At 46.1% G+C, this 25,247-nt stretch overlaps 1 protein-coding gene across 1 annotated transcript in view; it reads left to right on the top strand.

Moving 5' to 3' along the window:
- Positions 1–25,247, top strand: part of LOC108259480 (low-density lipoprotein receptor-related protein 1B) — a 217,853-nt gene that overhangs the window by 154,513 nt on the left and 38,093 nt on the right. Inside the window, exons 46-58 of the mRNA XM_053676680.1 lie at positions 1,124–1,252; positions 2,864–2,983; positions 3,478–3,588; positions 3,674–3,829; positions 4,008–4,130; positions 15,102–15,221; positions 16,447–16,575; positions 16,801–16,923; positions 18,119–18,259; positions 18,687–18,874; positions 23,639–23,822; positions 24,288–24,373; positions 25,048–25,170. Of these exons, the coding sequence (XP_053532655.1) occupies positions 1,124–1,252; positions 2,864–2,983; positions 3,478–3,588; positions 3,674–3,829; positions 4,008–4,130; positions 15,102–15,221; positions 16,447–16,575; positions 16,801–16,923; positions 18,119–18,259; positions 18,687–18,874; positions 23,639–23,822; positions 24,288–24,373; positions 25,048–25,170 (1,733 nt within the window). The remainder of the gene's footprint in view (positions 1–1,123; positions 1,253–2,863; positions 2,984–3,477; positions 3,589–3,673; positions 3,830–4,007; positions 4,131–15,101; positions 15,222–16,446; positions 16,576–16,800; positions 16,924–18,118; positions 18,260–18,686; positions 18,875–23,638; positions 23,823–24,287; positions 24,374–25,047; positions 25,171–25,247) is intronic.

Raw genomic sequence — 25,247 nt, 5'->3', positions numbered from 1 at the left:
TCTCACACTCTGTCTCTCTCTCTGTCTCTCACTCTCTCGGTCTCTCACTCTCTCTGTCTCACACTCTGTCTCTCTCTCTGTCTCTCTCTGTCTCTCACTCTCTCTCTCTGTCTCTGTCTGTCACTCTCTCTCTCTGTCTCTCACTCTCTCTCTGTCTCTCACTCTCTCTCTCTCTGTCTCTGTCTGTCACTCTCTCTCACTCTCCCTCTGTCTCTCACTCTCTCTCTCTGTCTCTGTCTCTCACTCTCTCTCTCTGTCTCTCACTCTCTCTCTCTGTCTCTGTCTCTCACTCTCTCTCTCTGTCTCTCACTCTCTCTCTGTCTTTCACTCTCTCTCTCACTCTCTCTCTATCTTTCTCGGTCTCTGTCTCTCTCTCTCTGTCTCTCACTCTCTCTCTCTGTCTCTGTCTGTCACTCTCTCACTCTCTCTCTGTCTCTCACTCTCTCTCTGTCTCTGTCTGTCACTCTCTCTCTCTGTCTCTCACTCTCTCTCTGTCTGTCTCGGTCTCTCACTCTCTCTGTCTCTCACTCTCTCTCTCTGTCTCTCACTCTCTCTCTGTCTTTCACTCTCTCTCTCTCTCTATCTTTCTCGGTCTCTGTCTCTCTCTCTCTGTCTCTCTCTCACTCTCTCTCTCTCTCTCTGTCTCTCACTCTCTCTCTGTCTTTCACTCTCTCTCTCTCTGTCTCTCTCTGTCTCTCTCTCTCTCTCTCTCTGTCTCTCACTCTCTCTCTGTCTTTCACTCTCTCTCTCTCTGTCTCTCTCTGTCTCTCTCTCTCTCTCTCTCTGTCTCTCACTCTCTCTCTGTCTTTCACTCTCTCTCTCACTCTATCTTTCTCGGTCTCTGTCTCTCTCTCTCTGTCTCTCTCTCACTCTCTCTCTCTCTCTCTGTCAGGCTGTGGTGTTGAAACTGTGTGAAGAACATTCTGCTGGCACACTATAAATATAATAGCTGTGTGTGTGTGTGTGTGTGTGTGTGTGTGTGTGTGTGTGTGTGTGTGAGGGCGAGTTTGATGTTTAACAGTTCTGGTGTTTAATAAGCGTTTATCACACGTGTTATAGATGCTGTACTACACATTACACGTTCGTGTTCCCGTGTGGTTAACGTTGTGGTCTCTCTCCTCAGTGCTGAACTCGTCCTGTAATACACACTCCGAGTTTCAGTGCGCTAACGGAGAGTGTATCGACTACGAGCTGGCGTGTGACGGCGTCGCTCACTGCAAGGACAAATCAGACGAGAAGAGACAGTACTGCGGTGAGAGAGAGAGAGAGAGAGAGACTTTATTTCTGTTTAAACTGTGTAGATTACACGATTACACCACAGCGCTATCCAGTTCTCCATTCTGATTGGTCAGAAGGTGTTCCCGGGTTTATATTAATGCGCTCGTACCGAAACGAACGTAACTCCGACTCTGAGCACCACAAACACGGACGGGTTCCAGATGTTTCCTTTCCTCCTGTCAGTTTTAAACCTGTGGTGTTTCAGATTCACAAAGCTCAACCAGTTTACAGTCCAACACACAAACTCAGAGTGATCATAAATAATAGCAGCGCGGGTGGATATGGGATGTAATCTGCACGCCCCTACTTCCTCACACTTCCTCACACTTCCTCCTGCACTCTCAGCTGATGTATAAAGCATGTGGAAGAAGCTGCACGAACACCCTTTTGCTTTTAGTGCACTCTCCAGTCTGTGCGTTAGCTGCATTAGTCATTGTACTTTGACATTTCTGAAACAGACGCCATACACACTGGCTCAGAGGGCTTTAAAACGAGACGCCGTTACGTCTCAGAACTTTTTATTCCTGTCCAAGTTGAATTGAGCTGAACCTCGAGGCGTTCAGGAGGATTACAGCACATACCTGTGTGAAGGAAATGTGATGTATGAAGGATTAGACACTATCTCTCTGTGTTTTAGTGTAGTAATAATAATAATAATAATAATAATAATGATTTCCTCATCACTGAATGATACACGGTATAAAATGTTAATGTACTCGGTTTACTTTCCATTTGCTGCCGTTGACACCGAGGGTTTTTTCGAACTCGTTTTCAGCCATGTAGGATTCCTTAATGCCGTTTTGCTCAATGATTATATTATATTATGTTATAATGGGATTATATCACTTCCTGTGGCGCGAGGGGAAACACTGCTGTTTAACACGAGGCAGTGAAATTAAACTGTGTGGAGAAACTAGGTTCATGACTCTCTGACACGCGCACACACACACACAAATTACTGTGCCTTGATGTGTCCAAATCGCACGTCATTCACTCTGTTTGTTTATCCGCGGGGGTTTTAACAGGGGGCGGGGCGGTTGTCTGATACAAAGCTTTTCATTGGACACAAGTTGTACAGAATGAATCATCAAAGTATTTTAACAGTTTTTTGGAAGATTATAAAATAGTATTGAATAATATTAGAAAATTACAAACATCTAGAAAAGACGTTTTAATGTAGTTTAAATTTTTTTATAAATGTTTAAAAACCCTCTTATTTATGTCGACCGCAGCAAGCGAGAAAAGCTTTTGATTTGATGGGGTTTTGAATGAACAGTGTATCGGAGATAGTGACGTGTAACCTCGAGCAGATCGATCGTGGAGGTCATTAATGGTCACCTGCCGGCCAATCAGGAAAGAGAAATGTTCCCTGTGCATGTCCAGGGTTCGAGTATGACATCGCTAGGTCACGACAACGGCAAACACGTCAGATCGTCAGGTCATGCCTTACTTATTGTCCTCTTTTTTCTTTCTGAATCTGATCAGGGATTTATTTTTCAAGTTGAAGGTTGATATGAAGCTTTTTTTTTTAAATCACCCCCCCCCCCCCCCCTCGCTCTCTCTCTTTCTGTCTCTCTGTGTGTAGATAAGCGTGATTGTAGAGGAGGTTATAAACGCTGTAATAATCAGCGCTGTGTAGTGGACACTCGTTTCTGTGATGGAGTGAATGACTGTGGTGATAACTCGGACGAAGCCTCCTGCAACAGTAAGAGCATCCGTCTGTCTCTCTGTCCACCAGTCCGTCCATCTGTCCATTCATTCATCAATCCATCTGTGCCTCCATCCATCTTTCTTTCCTTCCGTCAGTCCATCATTTGTCCACCCACGCCTTATTGTCGTTGTCCTTTTGCTTTCACTCTTTTCACTAGATTCCATTATTCTCTCACTTCCCCCGCTGTTTTAACTAAACTCCCATTTTCGAATTGAACCTCCACCCCTGCGATTAGCGGACAACCCGCCCCAATGATCTCTATAATACTACGATACCAGTATTGCGGTTCTAAAACATTTTGAACTGCAGGTTTATGATTCTAGAACGTTCTAATGGCCATTTGTTGTGGTTCTCGGGTTAACAGTAGTCGTAAACATTTTATTTCAATATTGTTTAATTTGATTCATTTAAGTTTGTCTATAAATATGTGTGTGTGTGGCGTGTTCAGCGTGCACGTTGGTTTTAAGGTGTGTTTATGGTGTTCTCAGATGTGTGCTCGTCTTCAGAGCGGCGCTGTGCGGACGGGGCGTGTGTGTCGCAGTCGTCCTGGTGTGATCAGATCATCGACTGCGCAGACGCCTCGGACGAGAAGAACTGCAGTAAGACCAGTCCGCTTTCACACACTCGCGTCTGCGGGTTTGTTTGTTGGTGTGTTAATCCCCACTCTCGTGTGTGTGTGTGCAGGTAGTGTGGACTGTGTGGATTACTACCGGTTGGGGGTGCGAGTGTATGACGGTGTGTTCCTCAGGTGTAACTCCACGTCTCTGTGTGTTCTCCCGCACTGGGTGTGTGACGGAGCTGATGACTGCGGCGATTACTCCGATGAAACACACTGCCACAGTACATTTCCTTATTTATTTATGTGTGTGTGTGTGTGTGTGTGAGTTTAGCCTGCTTGTGTGTGTCGGATTTCTAGTGTTGGTTTCTAACATCGCGTTATATGATGTAAGTTTTGCTCCTGTTTATTAAGAATAAGAATAATAATATTATTATATCTTCACCTGTGTGTGCTCATCAGCTGCAGCAGGTCAGGTGTGTGCAGACGGGCTGTTCTCATGTCCGAGTGGAAGCTGTATCTCTACCTCGTGGCTGTGTGATGGACAGAACGACTGTAAGGACGGAGAAGACGAGCTGCAGTGTGGTGAGAACTCTGTCTGTTCTTACTGGACGAGTCTGCTAGATACACACACGTTAATAAGGAATGAAGCACTTGGGGAAGTGCTGGTATAGAAGAATATATATTGTTTACATGTTTTTAATCCATTTATTATTATTATTATTATTATTATTATTATTATTATTATTATTATTATTGTTATATTAGTGGTGTGATTCAGAGTGTGAGCTTAATGCTTGTTTATTGCCTGGCTGTCGTTCTCACACTCCTGACACCCCTACACTGTGATTTATTTATTTATTTATTTATTTATTTATTTATTTATTTATTTATTTCCCCTTCCGTGTCTCCCGGCTTTATTTTTCTGGTCACACCGAGTTCCTCAGAGTCTAAAACTCTGTGTCTCAGGCGGTTCGTATTAAAATTTATTCTAAGTGACTGTCCTTGACCCTTAAGAAAAATAAAACCGTCACGGTGTCATAGCCTGTTTTGGTGCTGGCTATCAGGCTAATTAACTGTTAGCGTGTGAGATTAGCGCTCTACGAGCCGTGGCCGTCAGAGAAGTGCTCTAAAGGAATGATGGGAATCGTCTTTTTTAAAGGACTGAAGCGTTTATGAAAACTTCTAGCCTGAGATTCTCTCATTTCTTCTTTGTTTTCCTTTCTCTGTCTCTCTCTCTCTCTCTCCCTCGCTACCCCCCCCCACCCCCCTCCCATCTCTCTCAGTAAATTGATGGTCTATTTGTCGAAGTAGAAGGTGATCACTCAGCATAAACGAGGCAGGGAAAAGTAGTTTCACGTTAGAAATGAATCAACTTCATCGCTGTGTCTCGTCTCTTTCAGTCTCTCCCTCTCCCTCTCTCTAACTCTCTCTGTGACCTTGCTTTCTTTTTTTATCCCCAAATCGATCGGCTGAGTAGTGAGCAAACACACATCATCCTGCTGAGAGAGACATATTTACCTGTGTGTGTGTGAGAGAGAATGCTGTTCACGTTAATTATAACTAAGCCGATAATTGTGTTTTGTGATTAACAATATTATTATTATTATTATTATTATTATTATTATTATTATAAACACAGTGATAAAACATCACTCAGTACGCTTTTGTAAGCAATTACGGACTGCTTCTAAGAAGATTACACACCTAGGTAGGTGGTAGAGCAAGCTCACCCCCTTTATCTCAAGTGACATTCAGTCAATTATCGCACTTTTCTACAAAATAATACCCGGAAAGAAGAAGATCCTTTAATTATACAGTATTTGTAGGATATCTGTGTGATAATTAATCCGGCTCAGTTTTGCAGCTCTATAAAAACGCTGCAACCCAAAACACACAGCGTGTTTGATTCACTTCCTGCAGATGAGTCGATTCAGAATCGAATCAGTTTCTCAGTAGGAAGTGGACGGAGATCGCCTCGCTCAGACGCTCTCGGACCCGAGAGTGAGTGCTGTGTTCTCACCTGCCTAAAGAACCGCACCGACCGGGAGAACACCGCAAACACTAAACACTAAAGAACCGCACCGACCGGGAGAACACCACAAACACTAAACACTAAAGAACCGCACCGACCGGGAGAACACCACAAACACACTAAACACTAAAGAACCGCACCGACCGGGAGAACACCGCAAACACTAAACACTAAAGAACCGCACCGACCGGGAGAACACCGCAAACACACTAAACACTAAAGAACCGCACCGACCGGGAGAACACCGCAAACACTAAACACTAAAGAACCGCACCGACCGGGAGAACACCGCAAACACTAAACACTAAAGAACCGCACCGACCGGGAGAACACCGCAAACACTAAACACTAAAGAACCGCACCGACCGGGAGAACACCACAAACACTAAACACTAAAGAACCGCACCGACTGGGAGAACACCGCAAACACTAAACACTAAAGAACCGCACCGACTGGGAGAACACCGCAAACACTAAACACTAAAGAACCGCACCGACCGGGAGAACACCACAAACACTAAACACTAAAGAACCGCACCGACCGGGAGAACACCGCAAACACTAAACACTAAAGAACCACACCGACCGGGAGAACACCGCAAACACTAAACACTAAAGAACCGCACCGACCGGGAGAACACCACAAACACACTAAACACTAAAGAACCGCACCGACCGGGAGAACACCGCAAACACACTAAACACTAAAGAACCGCACCGACCGGGAGAACACCGCAAACACTAAACACTAAAGAACCGCACCGACCGGGAGAACACCGCAAACACTAAACACTAAAGAACCGCACCGACCGGGAGAACACCGCAAACACTAAACACTAAAGAACCGCACCGACCGGGAGAACACCGCAAACACTAAACACTAAAGAACCGCACCGACCGGGAGAACACCGCAAACACACTAAACACTAAAGAACCGCACCGACTGGGAGAACACCGCAAACACTAAACACTAAAGAACCGCACCGACCGGGAGAACACCACAAACACTAAACACTAAAGAACCGCACCGACCGGGAGAACACCACAAACACTAAACACTAAAGAACCGCACCGACCGGGAGAACACCACAAACACTAAACACTAAAGAACCGCACCGACCGGGAGAACACCACAAACACTAAACACTAAAGAACCGCACCGACCGGGAGAACACCGCAAACACTAAACACTAAAGAACCGCACCGACCGGGAGAACACCGCAAACACTAAACACTAAAGAACCGCACCGACCGGGAGAACACCGCAAACACTAAACACTAAAGAACCGCACCGACCGGGAGAACACCGCAAACACTAAACACTAAAGAACCGCACTGACCGGGAGAACACCGCAAACACTAAACACTAAAGAACCGCACCGACCGGGAGAACACCGCAAACACTAAACACTAAAGAACCGCACCGACCGGGAGAACACCGCAAACACACTAAACACTAAAGAACCGCACCGACCGGGAGAACACCGCAAACACACTAAACACTAAAGAACCGCACCGACCGGGAGAACACTGCAAACACTAAACACTAAAGAACCGCACCGACCGGGAGAACACCGCAAACACACTAAACACTAAAGAACCGCACTGACCGGGAGAACACCGCAAACACTAAACACTAAAGAACCGCACCGACCGGGAGAACACCGCAAACACTAAACACTAAAGAACCGCACCGACCGGGAGAACACCGCAAACACTAAACACTAAAGAACCGCACTGACCGGGAGAACACCGCAAACACTAAACACTAAAGAACCGCACCGACCGGGAGAACACCGCAAACACTAAACACTAAAGAACCGCACCGACCGGGAGAACACCGCAAACACACTAAACACTAAAGAACCGCACCGACCGGGAGAACACCGCAAACACACTAAACACTAAAGAACCGCACCGACCGGGAGAACACCGCAAACACACTAAACACTAAAGAACCGCACCGACCGGGAGAACACTGCAAACACTAAACACTAAAGAACCGCACCGACCGGGAGAACACCGCAAACACACTAAACACTAAAGAACCGCACCGACCGGGAGAACACCACAAACACACTAAACACTAAAGAACCGCACCGACCGGGAGAACACCGCAAACACTAAACACTAAAGAACCGCACCGACCGGGAGAACACCGCAAACACTAAACACTAAAGAACCGCACCGACCGGGAGAGCACTAGTTTCTATTCTGATAAGTACGACTGTGCCCTTTTCTTTTGATAAGGTTATTTCTGATGTAAATGGTGGATTTGTGATTGTGGAAGGGAAAATTTCACAGGTGCCAGTAGTTTTGGTGAACGTGTATGCCCCGAATTTTGATAATGCTCCTTTTGCTCAGAATTTGTTGTCAAAAATTCCTGCTTTGAACACACATCCCTGATATTTGGGGGAGATTTAAACTGTGTCATTGACCCGGTTTTGGACAAATCTTGCGCTGTTGCAAAGGCTCCCTCCGCAGTGGCAAAGGTGTTCTCTGAGTTTCTGGCTCAGAATGGTCACATTGATCCGTGCAGGTATTTTAACCCCACAGTGAGAAAATATTCTTTTTTTTTAAGTACATAGATCTTTTCTCGCACTGATTTCTTTTTTGTTAATAACTCTCTAATTTCTCGGGTTGTAAACTCTGAATATCTACCAATTGTTATTTTAGACCACGCTCCTTTAAGTCTTGACATTCTTCTACGTTCACATCGCGCCTTTCGTCCACCGTGGAGGCTTAATTCTCTACTTCTATCCGATTCAGCGTTTTGCAAGTATATTTCTACTTCGTTAGATGATTTTCTTCTTACTAATCAAACTGATTCGATCTCTCACTCTTTACTTTGGGAAACTTTAAAGGCCTTCTTAAAGGGACAGATAATCTCTTATTCTGCTCATGCCAATAAGAAACATAAGGATAAGAAAAAGGAGATATCTGATAATATTCGAGCCATTGATGACCAATACGCTCTCAACCCGACCCCTGAGCTGCATAAACAAAGGCTTAATTTGCAGGTGGAGTTCGAGTTGTTATCGACAGGTGAGGTGGAGAGGCTGTTGTTACATACGCATGGCAATTATTATGAATATGGAGATAAGGTCGGTCGGTTGCTGGCTCACCAACTGCGTAGCCGAGTGGCCTCGCGCTCTATCACTCAGATTATGCAGTCCAGTGGTGCATTAACCTCGGATCCTGTAGAAATTAATTCAACTTTTAAAAGTTTTTACTGCACTTTATACACAGCTGGATCTCCTGACAATTCAGGAAACATGGACCGTTTTCTTAGAAATATTGATTTTCCCGGAGTTGACCCTCTATTGGCATGTGAACTTGACAGCCCCATCACCTTAAATGAGATCATTAACTCAATCAATTCTTTACAATCTAAGAAATCACCTGGCCCGACGGGTTTCCTGCCGAATTTATAAGAAATTTCATGCTACATTGGCCCCATCACTTCTGGCTGTATTCGAGGAATCCTTAGAACTAGGTACGCTGCCACAAACATTGAGACAAGCGTCTATTACTCTATTGCTCAAAGATGGGAAGGACCCAACATTATGTCATTCGTACAGACCTATTATGAATTATATTAATATTATTAACTATTATCAATGTTGATGTCAAGATTTTAGTCAAACTTCTGGCCTCTCGTTTAGAGGGGATTCTCCCTAGCATTATTTCAGCCGAGCGAACCGGGTTTATAAAAGGACGGCATTCCTTTTCTAATATTCGTACTCTACTTAGTATTTTATATTCAAAACAAAACAGCAACTCCTCTGAAGTGGTCATCTCTTTGGACGCAGAAAAGGCGTTTGATTGGATAGAATGGGAATATATTTTTATGGTGCTAAGGAGGTTCGGCTTTGGGGATGGACTGATATCATGGATCCGTTTATTATATGTGGAACCGCAGGCTTCCATATATACCAACCATGCTAAATCTGACTATTTTACTCTGTCACGGGGTACGCGCCAGGGATGTCCTCTGTCTCCCTTACTTTTTCCATAGCAATTGAGCCTCTCTCGATAATGCTGAGAACTCTTCCTGTATTTCAGGGTATAATTCACAAAGGAATTGAACATAAACTAGCCCTGTATGCTGACGACTTACTACTTTATGTTACAGATCCAATTACATCTGTTCCAGAGGTTATACGCATATTAAATGACTTTGGGAAATTTTCCGGGTATAAACTGAACCTACAGAAGAGTGAATGCTTCCCCATAAACCAATCTGGCCAAAAGATAAAACAGACTGAAATACCTTTTCATTTGGAGTTCTCAAAATTCAAATATCTCACAGTTAATGTCACCCGTTCTTATTCTTCGTTAAAGGCGGCGAATTTTACACCCTTAAATTCATACATGAAGTCGGCCTTCCAGAGATGGGCAGCTCTACCATTATCCCCTCTTGGTAGAATAAACACGGTAAAAATGAACATTCTTCCAAAATTCCTCCACCTTTTCCAGTCCATCCCTTTGTTTTTACCCAAATCTTTCTTCAAGAATATAGACCGATTAATCTCCTCTTTTGTATGGGCAGGGAAAACTCCCAGGGTTTCCAAATTTCCACTTCAAAAGAGTCGAGTAAGTGGTGGCCTCTGATTGCCCAGTTTCATGTATTTTTATTAGGTGGCTAATATTCAGAAACTGGTGCTCTGGCTGCTCTCTCTTCCATGGTGCCAGTTAGAAGCGAAGTCTTGTACTTCAACCCCCCTCCCTGCGATGGTGTTCTCCTCCCTTCCTACAGCCCTTTCACAACACACGGATAATCCAATAGTATCTACCTCTCTAAAAATGTGCTATCAGTTTCGCCGTCATTTTAAATCCATCTCGGCCTCAACCATGGCACCAATATGTAATACCCACCTCTTTCCCCCCTCCTTTACAGATTCCACATTCCCTTTGTGGTAAAAGAAGGGTCTGAAACGCTTTGAGGATCTTTTCATTAATAATGTGTTTGCAAGCATTTCTGAATTATCCTCGTCATTCAGCCTGCCTCTGTCTCACCTGTTCCGTTTCTTTCAAATGAGGCATTGTGTCTCCTCCCTATTTGCTGGTTTTCCCTCCTTACCTACAAAGTCTGCATGGGAAGAGGTGTTCAAGCTGAATCCTCATAAGGGTGGAATTATCTCACGGATATATGCAACGATCTGGTCACAGGACGATTCTTACAATATCAAAACCATCAGTGCTTGGGAAGAGGACTTGGGATTGGAGCTTGAGGATGATTACTGGGGCAGAGCGTTAGATAATATCCGTACCTCCACGTCTTGTGCTAGAGTTAGTTTCATACAGTTTAAAGTGGTCCATAGAGCTCACCTCTCTAGGATTAAACTATCTGAAATATCTCCCAATTTCCCTGACATGTGTGAAAAATGCAAACTTTCGCCCTGTAACCTCAGTCATATGTTTGCACTCTGTCCAAAACTGCAGAACTTTTGGAACTCTTTCTTTGAAACTATGTCCGACGTTCTTCAAATCAAATTGGATGTCTGTCCTTTAATTGCCCTCTTTGGTGTTCCATCTCAGCGTCAGCCTCTGAACCATAAACAAGCTAGTGTTGTGGGTTCTGCATCGTTACTTGCTCGGTGTAGAATATTGCTGTCTTGGACCTCTCCACAACCGCCTCTATATCAGTCTGGCTTAAAGATTTAATCTTCTTTCTAAAACTTGAAAAAATCAAGTATAACATCAGAGGCAGGGTGAATCATGTTTGAGAAAATGGCAACAATTTATTACCTACTTCAATGATGTACGCACCCTGGAGGTGGATTGAGGAGAGGTAGACTGTAAATACTAACCATCTTACCCTTTTTTTTGTTGTTTTGTTTTGTTTTGTTCTTCTGGTTGTTTGTTTGTTATTGTTTTTTGCTCCCCACCTTTCTTTTGGTTTTGGGTGTGATTGTTTTGTTGGGGTTGTTGGGGTGTTATAAGCTGTAAGAACCGCACTGACCGGGAGAACACCGCAAACACACTAAACACTAAAGAACCGCACCGACCGGGAGAACACCGCAAACACTAAACACTAAAGAACCGCACCGACCGGGAGAACACCGCAAACACACTAAACACTAAAGAACCGCACCGACCGGGAGAACACCGCAAACACACTAAACACTAAAGAACCGCACCGACCGGGAGAACACCGCAAACACACTAAACACTAAAGAACCGCACCGACCGGGAGAACACCGCAAACACACTAAACACTAAAGAACCGCACCGACCGGGAGAACACCGCAAACACACTAAACACTAAAGAACCGCACCGACCGGGAGAACACCGCAAACACACTAAACACTAAAGAACCGCACCGACCGGGAGAACACCGCAAACACTAAACACTAAAGAACCGCACCGACCGGGAGAACACCGCAAACACACTAAACACTAAAGAACCGCACCGACCGGGAGAACACCGCAAACACACTAAACACTAAAGAACCGCACCGACCGGGAGAACACCGCAAACACACTAAACACTAAAGAACCGCACCGACCGGGAGAACACCACAAACACACTAAACACTAAAGAACCGCACCGACCGGGAGAACACCGCAAACACACTAAACACTAAAGAACCGCACCGACCGGGAGAACACCACAAACACTAAACACTAAAGAACCGCACCGACCGGGAGAACACCGCAAACACTAAACACTAAAGAACCGCACCGACCGGGAGAACACCGCAAACACACTAAACACTAAAGAACCGCACCGACCGGGAGAACACCACAAACACTAAACACTAAAGAACCGCACCGACCGGGAGAACACCACAAACACACTAAACACTAAAGAACCGCACCGACCGGGAGAACACCACAAACACTAAACACTAAAGAACCGCACCGACCCGGAGAACACCACAAACACTAAACACTAAAGAACCGCACCGACCGGGAGAACACCACAAACACACTAAACACTAAAGAACCGCACCGACCGGGAGAACACCGCAAACACTAAACACTAAAGAACCGCACCGACCGGGAGAACACCGCAAACACTAAACACTAAAGAACCGCACCGACCGGGAGAACACCGCAAACACTAAACACTAAAGAACCGCACCGACCGGGAGAACACCGCAAACACACTAAACACTAAAGAACCGCACCGACCGGGAGAACACCGCAAACACTAAACACTAAAGAACCGCACCGACCGGGAGAACACCACAAACACTAAACACTAAAGAACCGCACCGACCGGGAGAACACCGCAAACACACTAAACACTAAAGAACCGCACCGACCGGGAGAACACCGCAAACACTAAACACTAAAGAACCGCACCGACCGGGAGAACACCGCAAACACACTAAACACTAAAGAACCGCACCGACCGGGAGAACACCGCAAACACACTAAACACTAAAGAACCGCACCGACCGGGAGAACACCGCAAACACACTAAACACTAAAGAACCGCACCGACCGGGAGAACACCGCAAACACTAAACACTAAAGAACCGCACCGACCGGGAGAACACCGCAAACACTAAACACTAAAGAACCGCACCGACCGGGAGAACACCGCAAACACTAAACACTAAAGAACCGCACCGACCGGGAGAACACCGCAAACACACTAAACACTAAAGAACCGCACCGACCGGGAGAACACCGCAAACACACTAAACACTAAAGAACCGCACCGACCGGGAGAACACCGCAAACACTAAACACTAAAGAACCGCACCGACCGGGAGAACACCACAAACACTAAACACTAAAGAACCGCACCGACCGGGAGAACACCGCAAACACTAAACACTAAAGAACCGCACCGACCGGGAGAACACCGCAAACACACTAAACACTAAAGAACCGCACCGACCGGGAGAACACCGCAAACACTAAACACTAAAGAACCGCACCGACCGGGAGAACACCGCAAACACACTAAACACTAAAGAACCGCACCGACCGGGAGAACACCACAAACACACTAAACACTAAAGAACCGCACCGACCGGGAGAACACCGCAAACACTAAACACTAAAGAACCGCACCGACCGGGAGAGCACCGCAAACACTAAACACTAAAGAACCGCACCGACCGGGAGAACACCACAAACACACTAAACACTAAAGAACCGCACCGACCGGGAGAACACCACAAACACTAAACACTAAAGAACCGCACCGACCGGGAGAACACCGCAAACACACTAAACACTAAAGAACCGCACCGACCGGGAGAACACCGCAAACACACTAAACACTAAAGAACCACACCGACCGGGAGAACACCGCAAACACTAAACACTAAAGAACCGCACCGACCGGGAGAACACCACAAACACTAAACACTAAAGAACCGCACCGACCGGGAGAACACCGCAAACACACTAAACACTAAAGAACCGCACCGACCGGGAGAACACCGCAAACACTAAACACTAAAGAACCGCACCGACTGGGAGAACACCGCAAACACACTAAACACTAAAGAACCGCACCGACCGGGAGAACACCGCAAACACTAAACACTAAAGAACCGCACCGACCGGGAGAACACCGCAAACACTCTAAACACTAAAGAACCGCACCGACCGGGAGAACACCACAAACACTAAACACTAAAGAACCGCACCGACCGGGAGAACACCGCAAACACACTAAACACTAAAGAACCGCACCGACCGGGAGAACACCGCAAACACACTAAACACTAAAGAACCGCACCGACCGGGAGAACACCGCAAACACACTAAACACTAAAGAACCGCACCGACCGGGAGAACACCGCAAACACACTAAACACTAAAGAACCGCACCGACCGGGAGAACACCACAAACACTAAACACTAAAGAACCGCACCGACCGGGAGAACACCGCAAACACACTAAACACTAAAGAACCGCACCGACCGGGAGAACACCGCAAACACTAAACACTAAAGAACCGCACCGACCGGGAGAACACCGCAAACACTAAACACTAAAGAACCGCACCGACCGGGAGAACACCACAAACACTAAACACTAAAGAAATGTTAGACCTGTGCTCAGAGAAAAGGATTGAAGCTGAAGGACTCTGATTCTGTTTGTACATCGGATTAACAGTATTCCCGCGCTGAATAACCCTGTTATTGGGTTAAAATCCAGATGTTTATCAGTTTTTGTTTTTAATCTGATTACTTTAGCGAGCGTGTAAGCATTAGCATCTGTGCTCCTGTGATGAAGTATTCCCTGAAGTGGTCACTGGTTTAAAAAAAGGCAGATTAAAGCTAATTTTGGAGACATTTCTCTGATAATTCACACAATTCTGTTCACCAGACAGCATTCCTGAGATTTTCAGTGGTTCTGAATTAAATGCAGAATAAAATGCCTTCATTTCAGTATTTAATTTTGTAGTAATTAGTACAATGTAATGTAGTACAAAGGTACTAATTGTCAGGAATAAAACAAGATTAAGCTGTGGTAGTGTTTAATCCTTCTTGATTTGTGTGTGTGTGTGTGTGTGTGTGTGTGTGTGTGTGTGTGTGTGTGTAGATTCCTCCTGTGCGATTGATCAGTTCTCATGCTTCATGAGCAGATGTGTGTCTCGTCAGTGGCTGTGTGACGGAGAGGACGACTGCGGTGACGGAGCTGATGAAAAACCTGAGCTCTGTGGTACTAACATCTTTTATTCATCTGATTATTATGCTCTGTGTGTGTGTGTGTGTGTGTGTGTGTGTGTGTGTGTGTGTGTGTGTGTGAGTGTGTGTGTGAGTGTAATTGATGTCTGATTTTGAGGTAAATCAGTATGATTTATTTAATTGTTATTTCATACTTTATTTCATTGTTGTAGTGGATTTATAACCAAACTAATGAGATAGCTAACACGAGCCCTACTGAGTGAAGGAGGTGAGCGAGGGAATAGGAGAGATAATGACTCCACAGGAGAGTGAGTGACTAAATGAGGGAGTGACTAAGTAAATAAGCAAGGAATCACTGAATCAACGTAGCGTATGCAATTCAGTGCGTTGAGTCAGTAAGAGAATCACTGAATAAGGGAATTGTGTCACCGAGTCAATATATGAATCACTGAGTCATTATGTAAAGAGTGAATCACCCAGTCAGTACGAGTCCCCTTCTTTCAGCGCGCTCGGAGAGACGGAGGGCGCGCACATGCACGAGCGATGTGCACGAGTGTTCAGCGAGCGCGTGCTCTTCGGATGTTGATAACCGTGACATTGTTTACCGTGGACACGTACATTTGTTTTCTTTCTGTTCTGTCTCCTCCCTGTTTGGTCATTGGTTGTTGTTCGAGGGTGTGGCTTCATTGTTTTCAGCTGCCAGCACTTAGCGCTGATTATGTTTGGGATATATACCGCTCGTTTCCCATTACACCTCACGGAGTATTAGATATAGTATAGTAAAAATAGTTAGATAGGTAATGTTATGTTCCTTGATAGATTTGGATAGTTTAAACTTTAGATTAGTTCATTTAGTCCACGCTGTTCTTTCCGCCCAACCCACTGCCTGTTTTTGACTACGCATCTGTTTCACAATTTGGATTTATCTGCCTGTCTCCTTTAAATATAAACGTCTTTACCTGCACCTGCTTCAGTACTCAACTCCCATACGTATCGCGACGTGAAAGTATGTCGATCAAAGAGCCACCGAGTCATTGAGTGACTTTACTGATTCAGTAAATGAGTCAATGAGCCAGTCACTGAGTCAGCAAGTGAGTCAATGAGTAATTCAGCTACTCAGTGAGTCAACCGTCCGTTCTTTCCTTTTCTAATTTCGTTCTTTCATTCTTCCCTGCCCCCCCCCCCCCCCACACCCCCCACACACACACACATCTTCCATCACCCGTCCATTTTTCCCCGTACCCCCCGGTCCTCTCTAGGCTCAGTGTCGTGTGCCCCTGGTGCCTTCCGCTGTCCCGACTCGTATGTGTGTGTGTCGAGACGCTGGGTGTGTGATGGAGAGAGAGACTGTCCGGATGGTAGTGACGAACTCGCAACAGCCGGCTGTGGTAACACACACACACACACACACACACACACACACACAGTAAATCATTGGGTGTGTAAATTATGAGCGTGTGTGAGCTTGCTGGTGCAGTATTGCTGAAGTGTCAGTGCTAGTAGTAATAATAACACAATTATTAATAACACAATTACAGTGGTATATAAATCACAGCCTCTCCCTGTCTGTCTCTTTCACTTTCTGTCTGTCTCTCTCTCTGTCTGTCTCTCAGCCCTGAATCTCACATGCTCTGATGAGGCGTTTCGGTGTAGTAATGGAGACTGCATCCCGCAGCGTTTTGTGTGTGACCGTGATGATGACTGCGGTGACGGATCTGATGAGTCGCTCCAGTGCAGTCAGTGTCCTTAATTCACCTCTCATTTCTCTCTCTCCCTCTCTCTCTCTCTCCCTCTCTCAATTCAATATGTGCTTTATTGGCATGACAAAATATTTTTTGTCAAAGCAATATACAACAGCAGACAAGAGAAGCAGTCTCTCTCTCTCTCTCTCTCTCTCTCTCTCTCTCTCTATGCTGATGGCTATCTCTGGAGACTGACCTGTGATCCTGCATGCATATTAATTTCTCCTTCCTGTTTGTATGCAGTGATAACTGCAGGAAGAAAAAATCAATGGCCGTTTTTCAATACGCGTTCTTAAGTGATCTTGCGTCCTTGTGAACTTGTTCTTCCTCGTCCTCCACCGCCGAAGTTCAACTCCAATACTCAAGAACGCAAATAGCAGGGACGCACGAGATTACCCGGATGTGTTAATGTCGCGGACGCATCGGACACTGACCCACGTGCACCTAAGCCACTCAAAGTCCCAGAAGTCACTGCGGAAAACCAGTAGCGTATGACGGAAACCTGACCCGTACCTGCCATAGCTTTAACGTCTTTTTACCGACAATAATCTAAATAAATAAAAATATGCATCTAAAAAGAATGATTTATGATATATGATATAGATTGAGATGTATGTGATGGTGTTGAAAAGTAGAATTTATCCCTCAGAAGTGTTTTTATTAAACTACGCTAGCTCCCATCCCTGAGGTAACGGTAAACAGTGAGCTTACTACAATAAAACATGCTAAATTAGCTTCTGGTTAATCCGAGAGTTAACAGTAAGCCTATTAACCAGCTGAAACATTTTACTTATTGAGGAGCACTGAAGAGACAAGGACTCTGTCCCACTACTATAAATGTGCTGGGACGGTCCATTGCGCAACAGGAAGCTCACAGCACATCTCAGTTCTCACACAGATTCCTTCTTCTGTACTGTATGTCCTCCTGTCCTTCCCGGTTCGTCCTTCCAAGGTCGCCTGGGAAGACCGAGCTTCACGAGAACGCAAGTTCTTTCTTGGCGTTGAGAAACAGCCCACTAAGTAGTTACTGAAGGTGATGTCCTGGATGAGGACAGTGGGGTATTTACACGGGGAAAGTTCCTGGTATTCCGAGTCGGGTTACGCAGCTCCACTGAGCACTTATCTCTACTCTGAGTACAGTACTTAATGAATAAACACTGTAAATAACGTCCTTCTTTATTCCTTTCAGAATATCATGCCTGTGGGAAGGCGGCGTTTCAGTGCTCAGATGGACGGTGCTTACCCAGTGTCCAGTGGGAGTGTGACGGTTTCCCAGACTGCCTCGACCAATCAGACGAGGCACCACTGAACCCGAAGTGTTCGGCTGCAGGCAAGACTCGAACGCCAGCGAGCGTGTTTGATTGACAGCATGCCAGGCCTTATGGGAAATGTAGTACCGTCTGTTTCTGCATTCATCTTCCTTCCGCAGGAAGTCAGGGAGGAAATGACGAAACACATCGCAGCGGGTTTATTTCTGCTTTAACTGTAAACATTGGATTTAATTAAACGTAGATGAAATATACAAAATCCCTTCTTTAAGTAATATTAGAGGTGGAAAACCTCTTTTTTATTGAACAGATTAAAAATTTTAACATTAAGCCTTTAAATTGGGCCATTAATTGGCCTTAATTGGGCCATGAATCCCCCAAAAACATAACTTTATTAGATAAAATAACGTCAGTAGTATTATGTTTGTTAGTCGCAGCATTATAATGCGTGAATAAATGCGCATGTTTTTCTGTCTTGCTGTGTTTTAGAAAGTTTGTGCAACGGCTCGTTTTTCATGTGCGCCAACGGCCGCTGTGTCCCGCTGCCGAGCGTGTGCAATCTCCACGACGACTGCGGCGACCAATCAGATGAGAGTAACTGCAACGTTAACGAGTGTTTGAACCGGCGGGTCAGTCAGTGCACGCAGGACTGTCACGACCTGTCTGTGGGTTACAAGGTGTGTGTGTGTGTGTGTGTTAGAGGTAGAGTAAAGATAGAAGTAGTAAGGAGGATAAGAAAGCTTAATCATCCAATGAATCTTCATAGAACCACTAAAGAATCTTTTTTTTTTGTAACAGTGTACCAAGTACCAAGATGTTAAATGTTAAACAGGTTCTGGGTGTTAGGAAGAAAATAGTGAGCAATAATTTTAAGTATGTTCTGCACACCTATACGGTTAATACACATACTCTTAAAGAATCGTCTTCAATGGATTTTAGCTTCCAAAGAAAGTGTTCCACTTTTGGAATGCTGAGGATTTACGTAGAACCTTTAAAGGTAAGTTTACAGGTGAGTACAAACTTCAGATTACGGCTCACTATTTTCTTCTTAATAACCTGTCAGGAGGTTGTTCTATAAAGGGTTCTACCCTCTCTTCCTCAGAAAGACAAACAAAGAACACTCAAGGGTTCTAATATACAGCATGTACATTTTAGCACGGTGTCCACGGGTCCTTAAATTCCTTACTAAGCATTAGAACGACAGCGGAACGACACGGTAAAGCAGATGTAGATGTTATTGTGGCTGGCTGCTGTGTGAGATGGTAAAGCCGTGTGACTGTGTTACACTCAGAGTTTGTGTGTGTGTGTTAGAGTGGCTCGGTTCACAGTAAACGCCGCTCCACACCGACAGTGTTTACACACAACACACACCAGATTCACTTCGGCTTTACCCTAGACCGATTTCACACACTTCTGTAGGCAGGTTTACAGCGTTTCAGCTGATCGGTGATGGGAAGTGGATTTAAAAAAAACTGTCACCAACTAAAACGAGGACTTCCTGCAGTTTTCCACCAAAATAAAAGCCACATAAAAAACATAAAACTGAATTACGTCAGAAATGTATTACTATTGATATATTATTATTTGTACCCCAAATATTATATTATTGTAAATATATTATTATTATTAAGTATTATGCAGTGCAATAATATTACAAAATAGCAGTGATTTTTTTTATATATATATATATATATATATGTATATTCTTCTTTACAAAAATTTCTGTACATTTATACGACTACTTGTTACATTACCCTGGCATTAAATAACACAAAAATTGATAAACGCTGCTGAGGAGAGGGTTTGTGATACAGCTGCTGAGGAGAGGGTTTCTGATACAGCTGCTGAGGAGAGGGTTTCTGATACAGCTGCTGAGGAGAGGGTTTCTGATACAGCTGCTGAGGAGAGGGTTTGTGATACAGCTGCTGAGGAGAGGGTTTGTGATACAGCTGCTGAGGAGAGGGTTTGTGATACAGCTGCTGAGGAGAGGGTTTCTGATACAGCTGCTGAGGAGAGGGTTTCTGATACAGCTGCTGAGGAGAGGGTTTCTGATACAGCTGCTGAGGAGAGGGTTTGTGATACAGCTGCTGAGGAGAGGGTTTCTGATACAGCTGCTGAGGAGAGGGTTTGTGATACAGCTGCTGAGGAGAGGGTTTGTGATACAGCTGCTGAGGAGAGGGTTTCTGATACAGCTGCTGAGGAGAGGGTTTGTGATACAGCTGCTGAGGAGAGGGTTTCTAATACAGCTGCTGAGGAGAGGGTTTCTGATACAGCTGCTGAGGAGAGGGTTTCTGATACAGCTGCTGAGGAGAGGGTTTGTGATACAGCTGCTGAGGAGAGGGTTTCTGATACAGCTGCTGATGAGCGGCTTTCTAATACAACTGCTGGGCAGAGGGTTTCTGATACAGTTTCTGATACAGAGAGGGGGTTAAAGGGCGTCGGCGGAGAGGGGGTTAAAGGGCGTCAGAGGAGAGGGGGTTAAAGGGCGTCGGCGGAGAGGGGGTTAAAGGGCATCAGAGGAGAGGGGGTTCAAGGGCGTCAGAGGAGAGGGGGTTAAAGGGTGTCGAAGGAGAAGGGGTTATAGGGCGTCGGAGGAGAGGGGGTTAAAGGGTGTCGAAGGAGAAGGGGTTATAGGGCGTCGGAGGAGAGGGGGTTAAAGGGTGTCGAAGGAGAAGGGGTTATAGGGCGTCGGAGGAGAAGGGGTTAAAGGGCATCGGAGGAGAGGGGGTTAAAGGGCATCGGAGGAGAAGGGGTTATAGGGCCTCAGAGGACAGAAGGGATTAAAGGGCATCAGAGGAGAGGGGGTTAAAGGGCATCGAACGAGAGGAGGGGTTATAGGGCATCGGAGGAGAGGGGGTTAAAGGGCGTCAGAGGAGAGAGGGGGTTCAAGGGCGTCGGAGGAGAAGGGGTTATAGGGCATCGGAGGAGAGGGGGTTAAAGGGCGTCAGATGAGAGGGGGTTAAAGGGTGTCAGAGGAGAGGGAGGTAAAGGGCGTCGGAGGAGAGGGGGTTAAAGGGTGTCGGAGGAGTGGTGGTTGTAGGGCGTCAGAGGAGAGGGGGTTGTAGGGTGTCGGAGGAGTGGTGGTTGTAGGGCATTGGAGGAGTGGGGGTTGTAGGGTGTCAGAGGAGAGGGGGTTGTAGGGTGTCGGAGGAGTGGGGGTTGTAGGGCGTCAGAGGAGAGGGGGTTGTAGGGCGTCAGAGGAGAGGGGGTTGTAGGGTGTCGGAGGAGTGGTGGTTGTAGGGCATTGGAGGAGTGGTGGTTGTAGGGTGTCAGAGGAGAGGGGGTTGTAGGGTGTCGGAGGAGTGGGGGTTGTAGGGCATTGGAGGAGTGGTGGTTGTAGGGTGTCAGAGGAGAGGGAGGTAAAGGGCGTCGGAGGAGAGGGGGTTAAAGGGTGTCGGAGGAGTGGTGGTTGTAGGGTGTCAGAGGAGAGGGGGTTGTAGGGTGTCGGAGGAGTGGTGGTTGTAGGGCATTGGAGGAGTGGTGGTTGTAGGGTGTCAGAGGAGAGGGAGGTAAAGGGCGTCGGAGGAGAGGGGGTTAAAGGGTGTCGGAGGAGTGGTGGTTGTAGGGCATTGGAGGAGTGGGGGTTAAAGGGCGTCAGAGGAGAGGGGGTTGTAGGGTGTTGGAGGAGTGGTGGTTGTAGGGTGTCAGAGGAGAGGGGGTTGTAGGGTGTCGGAGGAGTGGTGGTTGTAGGGCATTGGAGGAGTGGGGGTTGTAGGGCGTCAGAGGAGAGGGGGTTGTAGGGTGTCGGAGGAGTGGTGGTTGTAGGGCGTCAGAGGAGAGGGGGTTGTAGGGTGTCGGAGGAGTGGTGGTTGTAGGGCATTGGAGGAGTGGTGGTTGTAGGGCGTCAGAGGAGAGGGGGTTGTAGGGTGTCGGAGGAGTGGTGGTTGTAGGGCATTGGAGGAGTGGGGGTTGTAGGGCGTCAGAGGAGAGGGGGTTGTAGGGTGTCGGAGGAGTGGGGGTTGTAGGGCGTCAGAGGAGAGGGGGTTGTAGGGCGTCAGAGGAGAGGGGGTTGTAGGGTGTCGGAGGAGTGGTGGTTGTAGGGCATTGGAGGAGTGGGGGTTGTAGGGCGTCAGAGGAGAGGGGGTTAAGGGGCGCTGTAGGAGAGGTGGTTATAGGGAGTCAGAGGAGGGGGGTTAAAGGGTGTCGGAGGAGTGGGGGGTTATAGGGCGTTGGTTTGTAGTTGATGAGTAATGGTTCCTCGGCGCTGTAGTTGAGGACAGCTCTGGGTTTTCCTGTAAATGTGGTTCAGACGAGTGTGTTCTGTGCATCAGCCGTATTCCTGACACCATCACTGATGATAAAGCAGAGAGAGAAGCAGCACTGTCAGGAAGTAGCACACCATCTGACAACTACACACACACAGGCAGAGGGAGAAGGCTTGGCAGGTAGGACAGGTTTGGCACGTGTTACAGTAAAGTGCTGCTGCGCTGTGACATTTCTGGCAGGAACACACACCGCCTCGCTCCATCAGCTCCACATCATCATTTACATTCAGACTAGTACAAATTCACACCAAAACTGAGAGGAATTATAATCATCTTTAACCTCTTTCTGATAAAGAGCATGATAAGACGCTTAGTCATGATTTAATCTAAAATGAATTTTTTCAGATCTGTGGCTGCACATCTGCGTCATTTCATTTCTCTTTTTTTTCTGGTTTGGATTGGTGTTAAGTCTCCCCTCTTTACACAGTGCACTGTCATTCTCTCACCTCCTGCTGCTGCTTTCTCCAAATTAAATGTACAGTCTGACTCCTACTACACACAAACACACACAAACAGTATATTATAGCACTGGTGTGCTTTCCCTTTGCACCCTCATTAAGTCGGTTATGAAACAGCTGTGAAATAGATAATATGGCAAATCGGCCCTGTGAGAGTTCAGACATCTGCATTATTCACACAAGTGTGATGCATAAATACTGGAACTAAAAGCTGAGAGAAAGGAGTTATAGGCGATTTCACACCTATTAGTCCATTTACTGAATCCGAATGAAGGCACAGTTCATTCTTTTGGGTCGTTTGCTGTTTGGCTTGTGGTGTTTTCTAACTCAAAAAAATTCCTTTATTTAATGGTCAGAAAGTATGGTCGAGGGAAAAAGTTTGATTCACTTCCTTCAGTGAGTCAATTCCGAGTCAGATCAGTTTCTCACCTGGGAGCAGACCGAGAGCGCTTCACTCGGACGCTCTCAGACCCGAGTGTGATCGCTGTGTTCCCACCTGCCTGAAGAACCACACCAAGGGGGAGAGCTGAGGTTCAGTTCAGATACAGTACACACTGTGTATGTGAAAGCACTTTTAGACACGGGTAATGGTAAAGAAGGGGCGTGGTTATGGGTGGAGCCAAAGGAGTAATGTCTCTATAATAGGCTTGATGCCACTTACAACCGTGTGTGTGTGTGTGTGTGTGTGTGTGTGTGTGCATGTGTGTTCACTCTGCAGTGTGTGTGCTGGCCCGGTTTCCGTCTGAAGACAGACGGACGGACGTGTATAGACATTAATGAGTGTGTGGAGAGATTCCCGTGCAGCCAGCAGTGCATAAACACGTACGGGTCGTACAAGTGTGTGTGCGCAGATGGATACAAACCTCTGGAGACGGACGCGCACAGCTGCAGAGCTGTCTCAGGTACTCCCTCTCTCTCTCACACACACACACACACACATTTTGCAAACAGTGAAACATCCCCAGTGGTCCCCAAATGCAGTCGATTAGCTGAGACCTGTTTGACGTCTGTTTTCTTGTCTAGCTTTACACTAGAGCCAATGATGCTAATGTTGCTAACAAGTAACAGCCTCCGGTTTACCGTGATGTAAGCAATCAGAAATGGTTGGTCTCAGGAGCTCCATTTACAGTTTATTCAATTGAATGAGTCTGGAGTAAAACCGAGCTTTTCTCTTTCAACGCACTTCTACTATATAGGCTCCGCCTTCAGACTTTAGGCCACGCCTCCTATCTGAGCCTGCTACCGGTGCGCTGAGAGCAGAGGGTTCCACAAGCACATTTAATGCACCACGCTAAAACTGGAGGCCGGACTCTTCCATTACTGTTAACTGTAGACCTTTCACCTCTTGGCTTGTGGTTTATGTTTAGCAGAAGAGCCCTTTCTGATTCTGGCCGATCATCACGAGATCAGACGGATCAGCCTGGACGGCTCGAACTACACCCTGCTGAAACAGGTAATGACACGAGCACCAGGGAGTAGTTACTGTCTTTAACTCAACGGACTGTATACACTTCACTACTGTTTAAGTCTGCACTCTGATTGGTCAGAACGTGCTTTAACAGTCAGAGGCAAAGCTGTAACTTTAAAGTTTGCTGATGTGAGTGTGACTTTATTCTTCAGTGTAGTAACGGGGTAGTGACAGTGTAGGAACAGGGTAGTAACAGTGTAGTAACAGTGTAAACACACACTACTGTAATAACTACAGCTAGTGCACTACAGCACAAAATGAGACAGACTCTGAATTAACACTTTCTTTATCTGTTAAGAGTCAAACTAGGCCCTTTATACACACCCGCTGGAGCTGTGTGTGTGTGTGTGTGTGTGTGTGTGTGTGTGTGTGTGTGTGTTGGATTAATGAGTGGATTATTTTAGGTCGTGACTGATGATGGAGTTAGAGCAGGAATGAAGCATGACATCATCACTGATAATGAATCTTTATCTATGATTTATAACTGATTAATAAAACACTCTCTCTTTCTCCTTCTCTCTCTCGCTCTCTCTCTCTCTCTCTCCCGGTTTCACTGTCTTTCTCTCTCCCTTTTTCTGGCTCCATCATCTCTCTCCATCTAATTTTTTTGTCTGAAAATCTCTCTCTCTCTCTCTCTCTCTCTCTCTCTCTGTGTGCAGGGCCTCAGTAACGTTCTCTCGTTGGACTTTGACTACAGAAGGGATTTGATGTTTTGGATTGACAGCAGCCGGCCAAGCGGACGCAGGATCAACAGGATGCGCATAAATGGGAGCGATCTCAAGGTATACTGTGTGAGTGTGTGTGTGTGCATGTACGTGTGTGTGTGTCCCAGAATTCCCCAGAGGAGAAACACCACTGC

This window comes from Ictalurus punctatus, chromosome 27, assembly GCF_001660625.3.
Source record: "Ictalurus punctatus breed USDA103 chromosome 27, Coco_2.0, whole genome shotgun sequence".
Taxonomy (NCBI): Eukaryota; Metazoa; Chordata; class Actinopteri; order Siluriformes; family Ictaluridae; genus Ictalurus; species Ictalurus punctatus.
The sequence above is the reverse complement of the archived record's forward strand: the minus strand, read 5'-3'. Positions and strand labels throughout refer to the sequence as shown.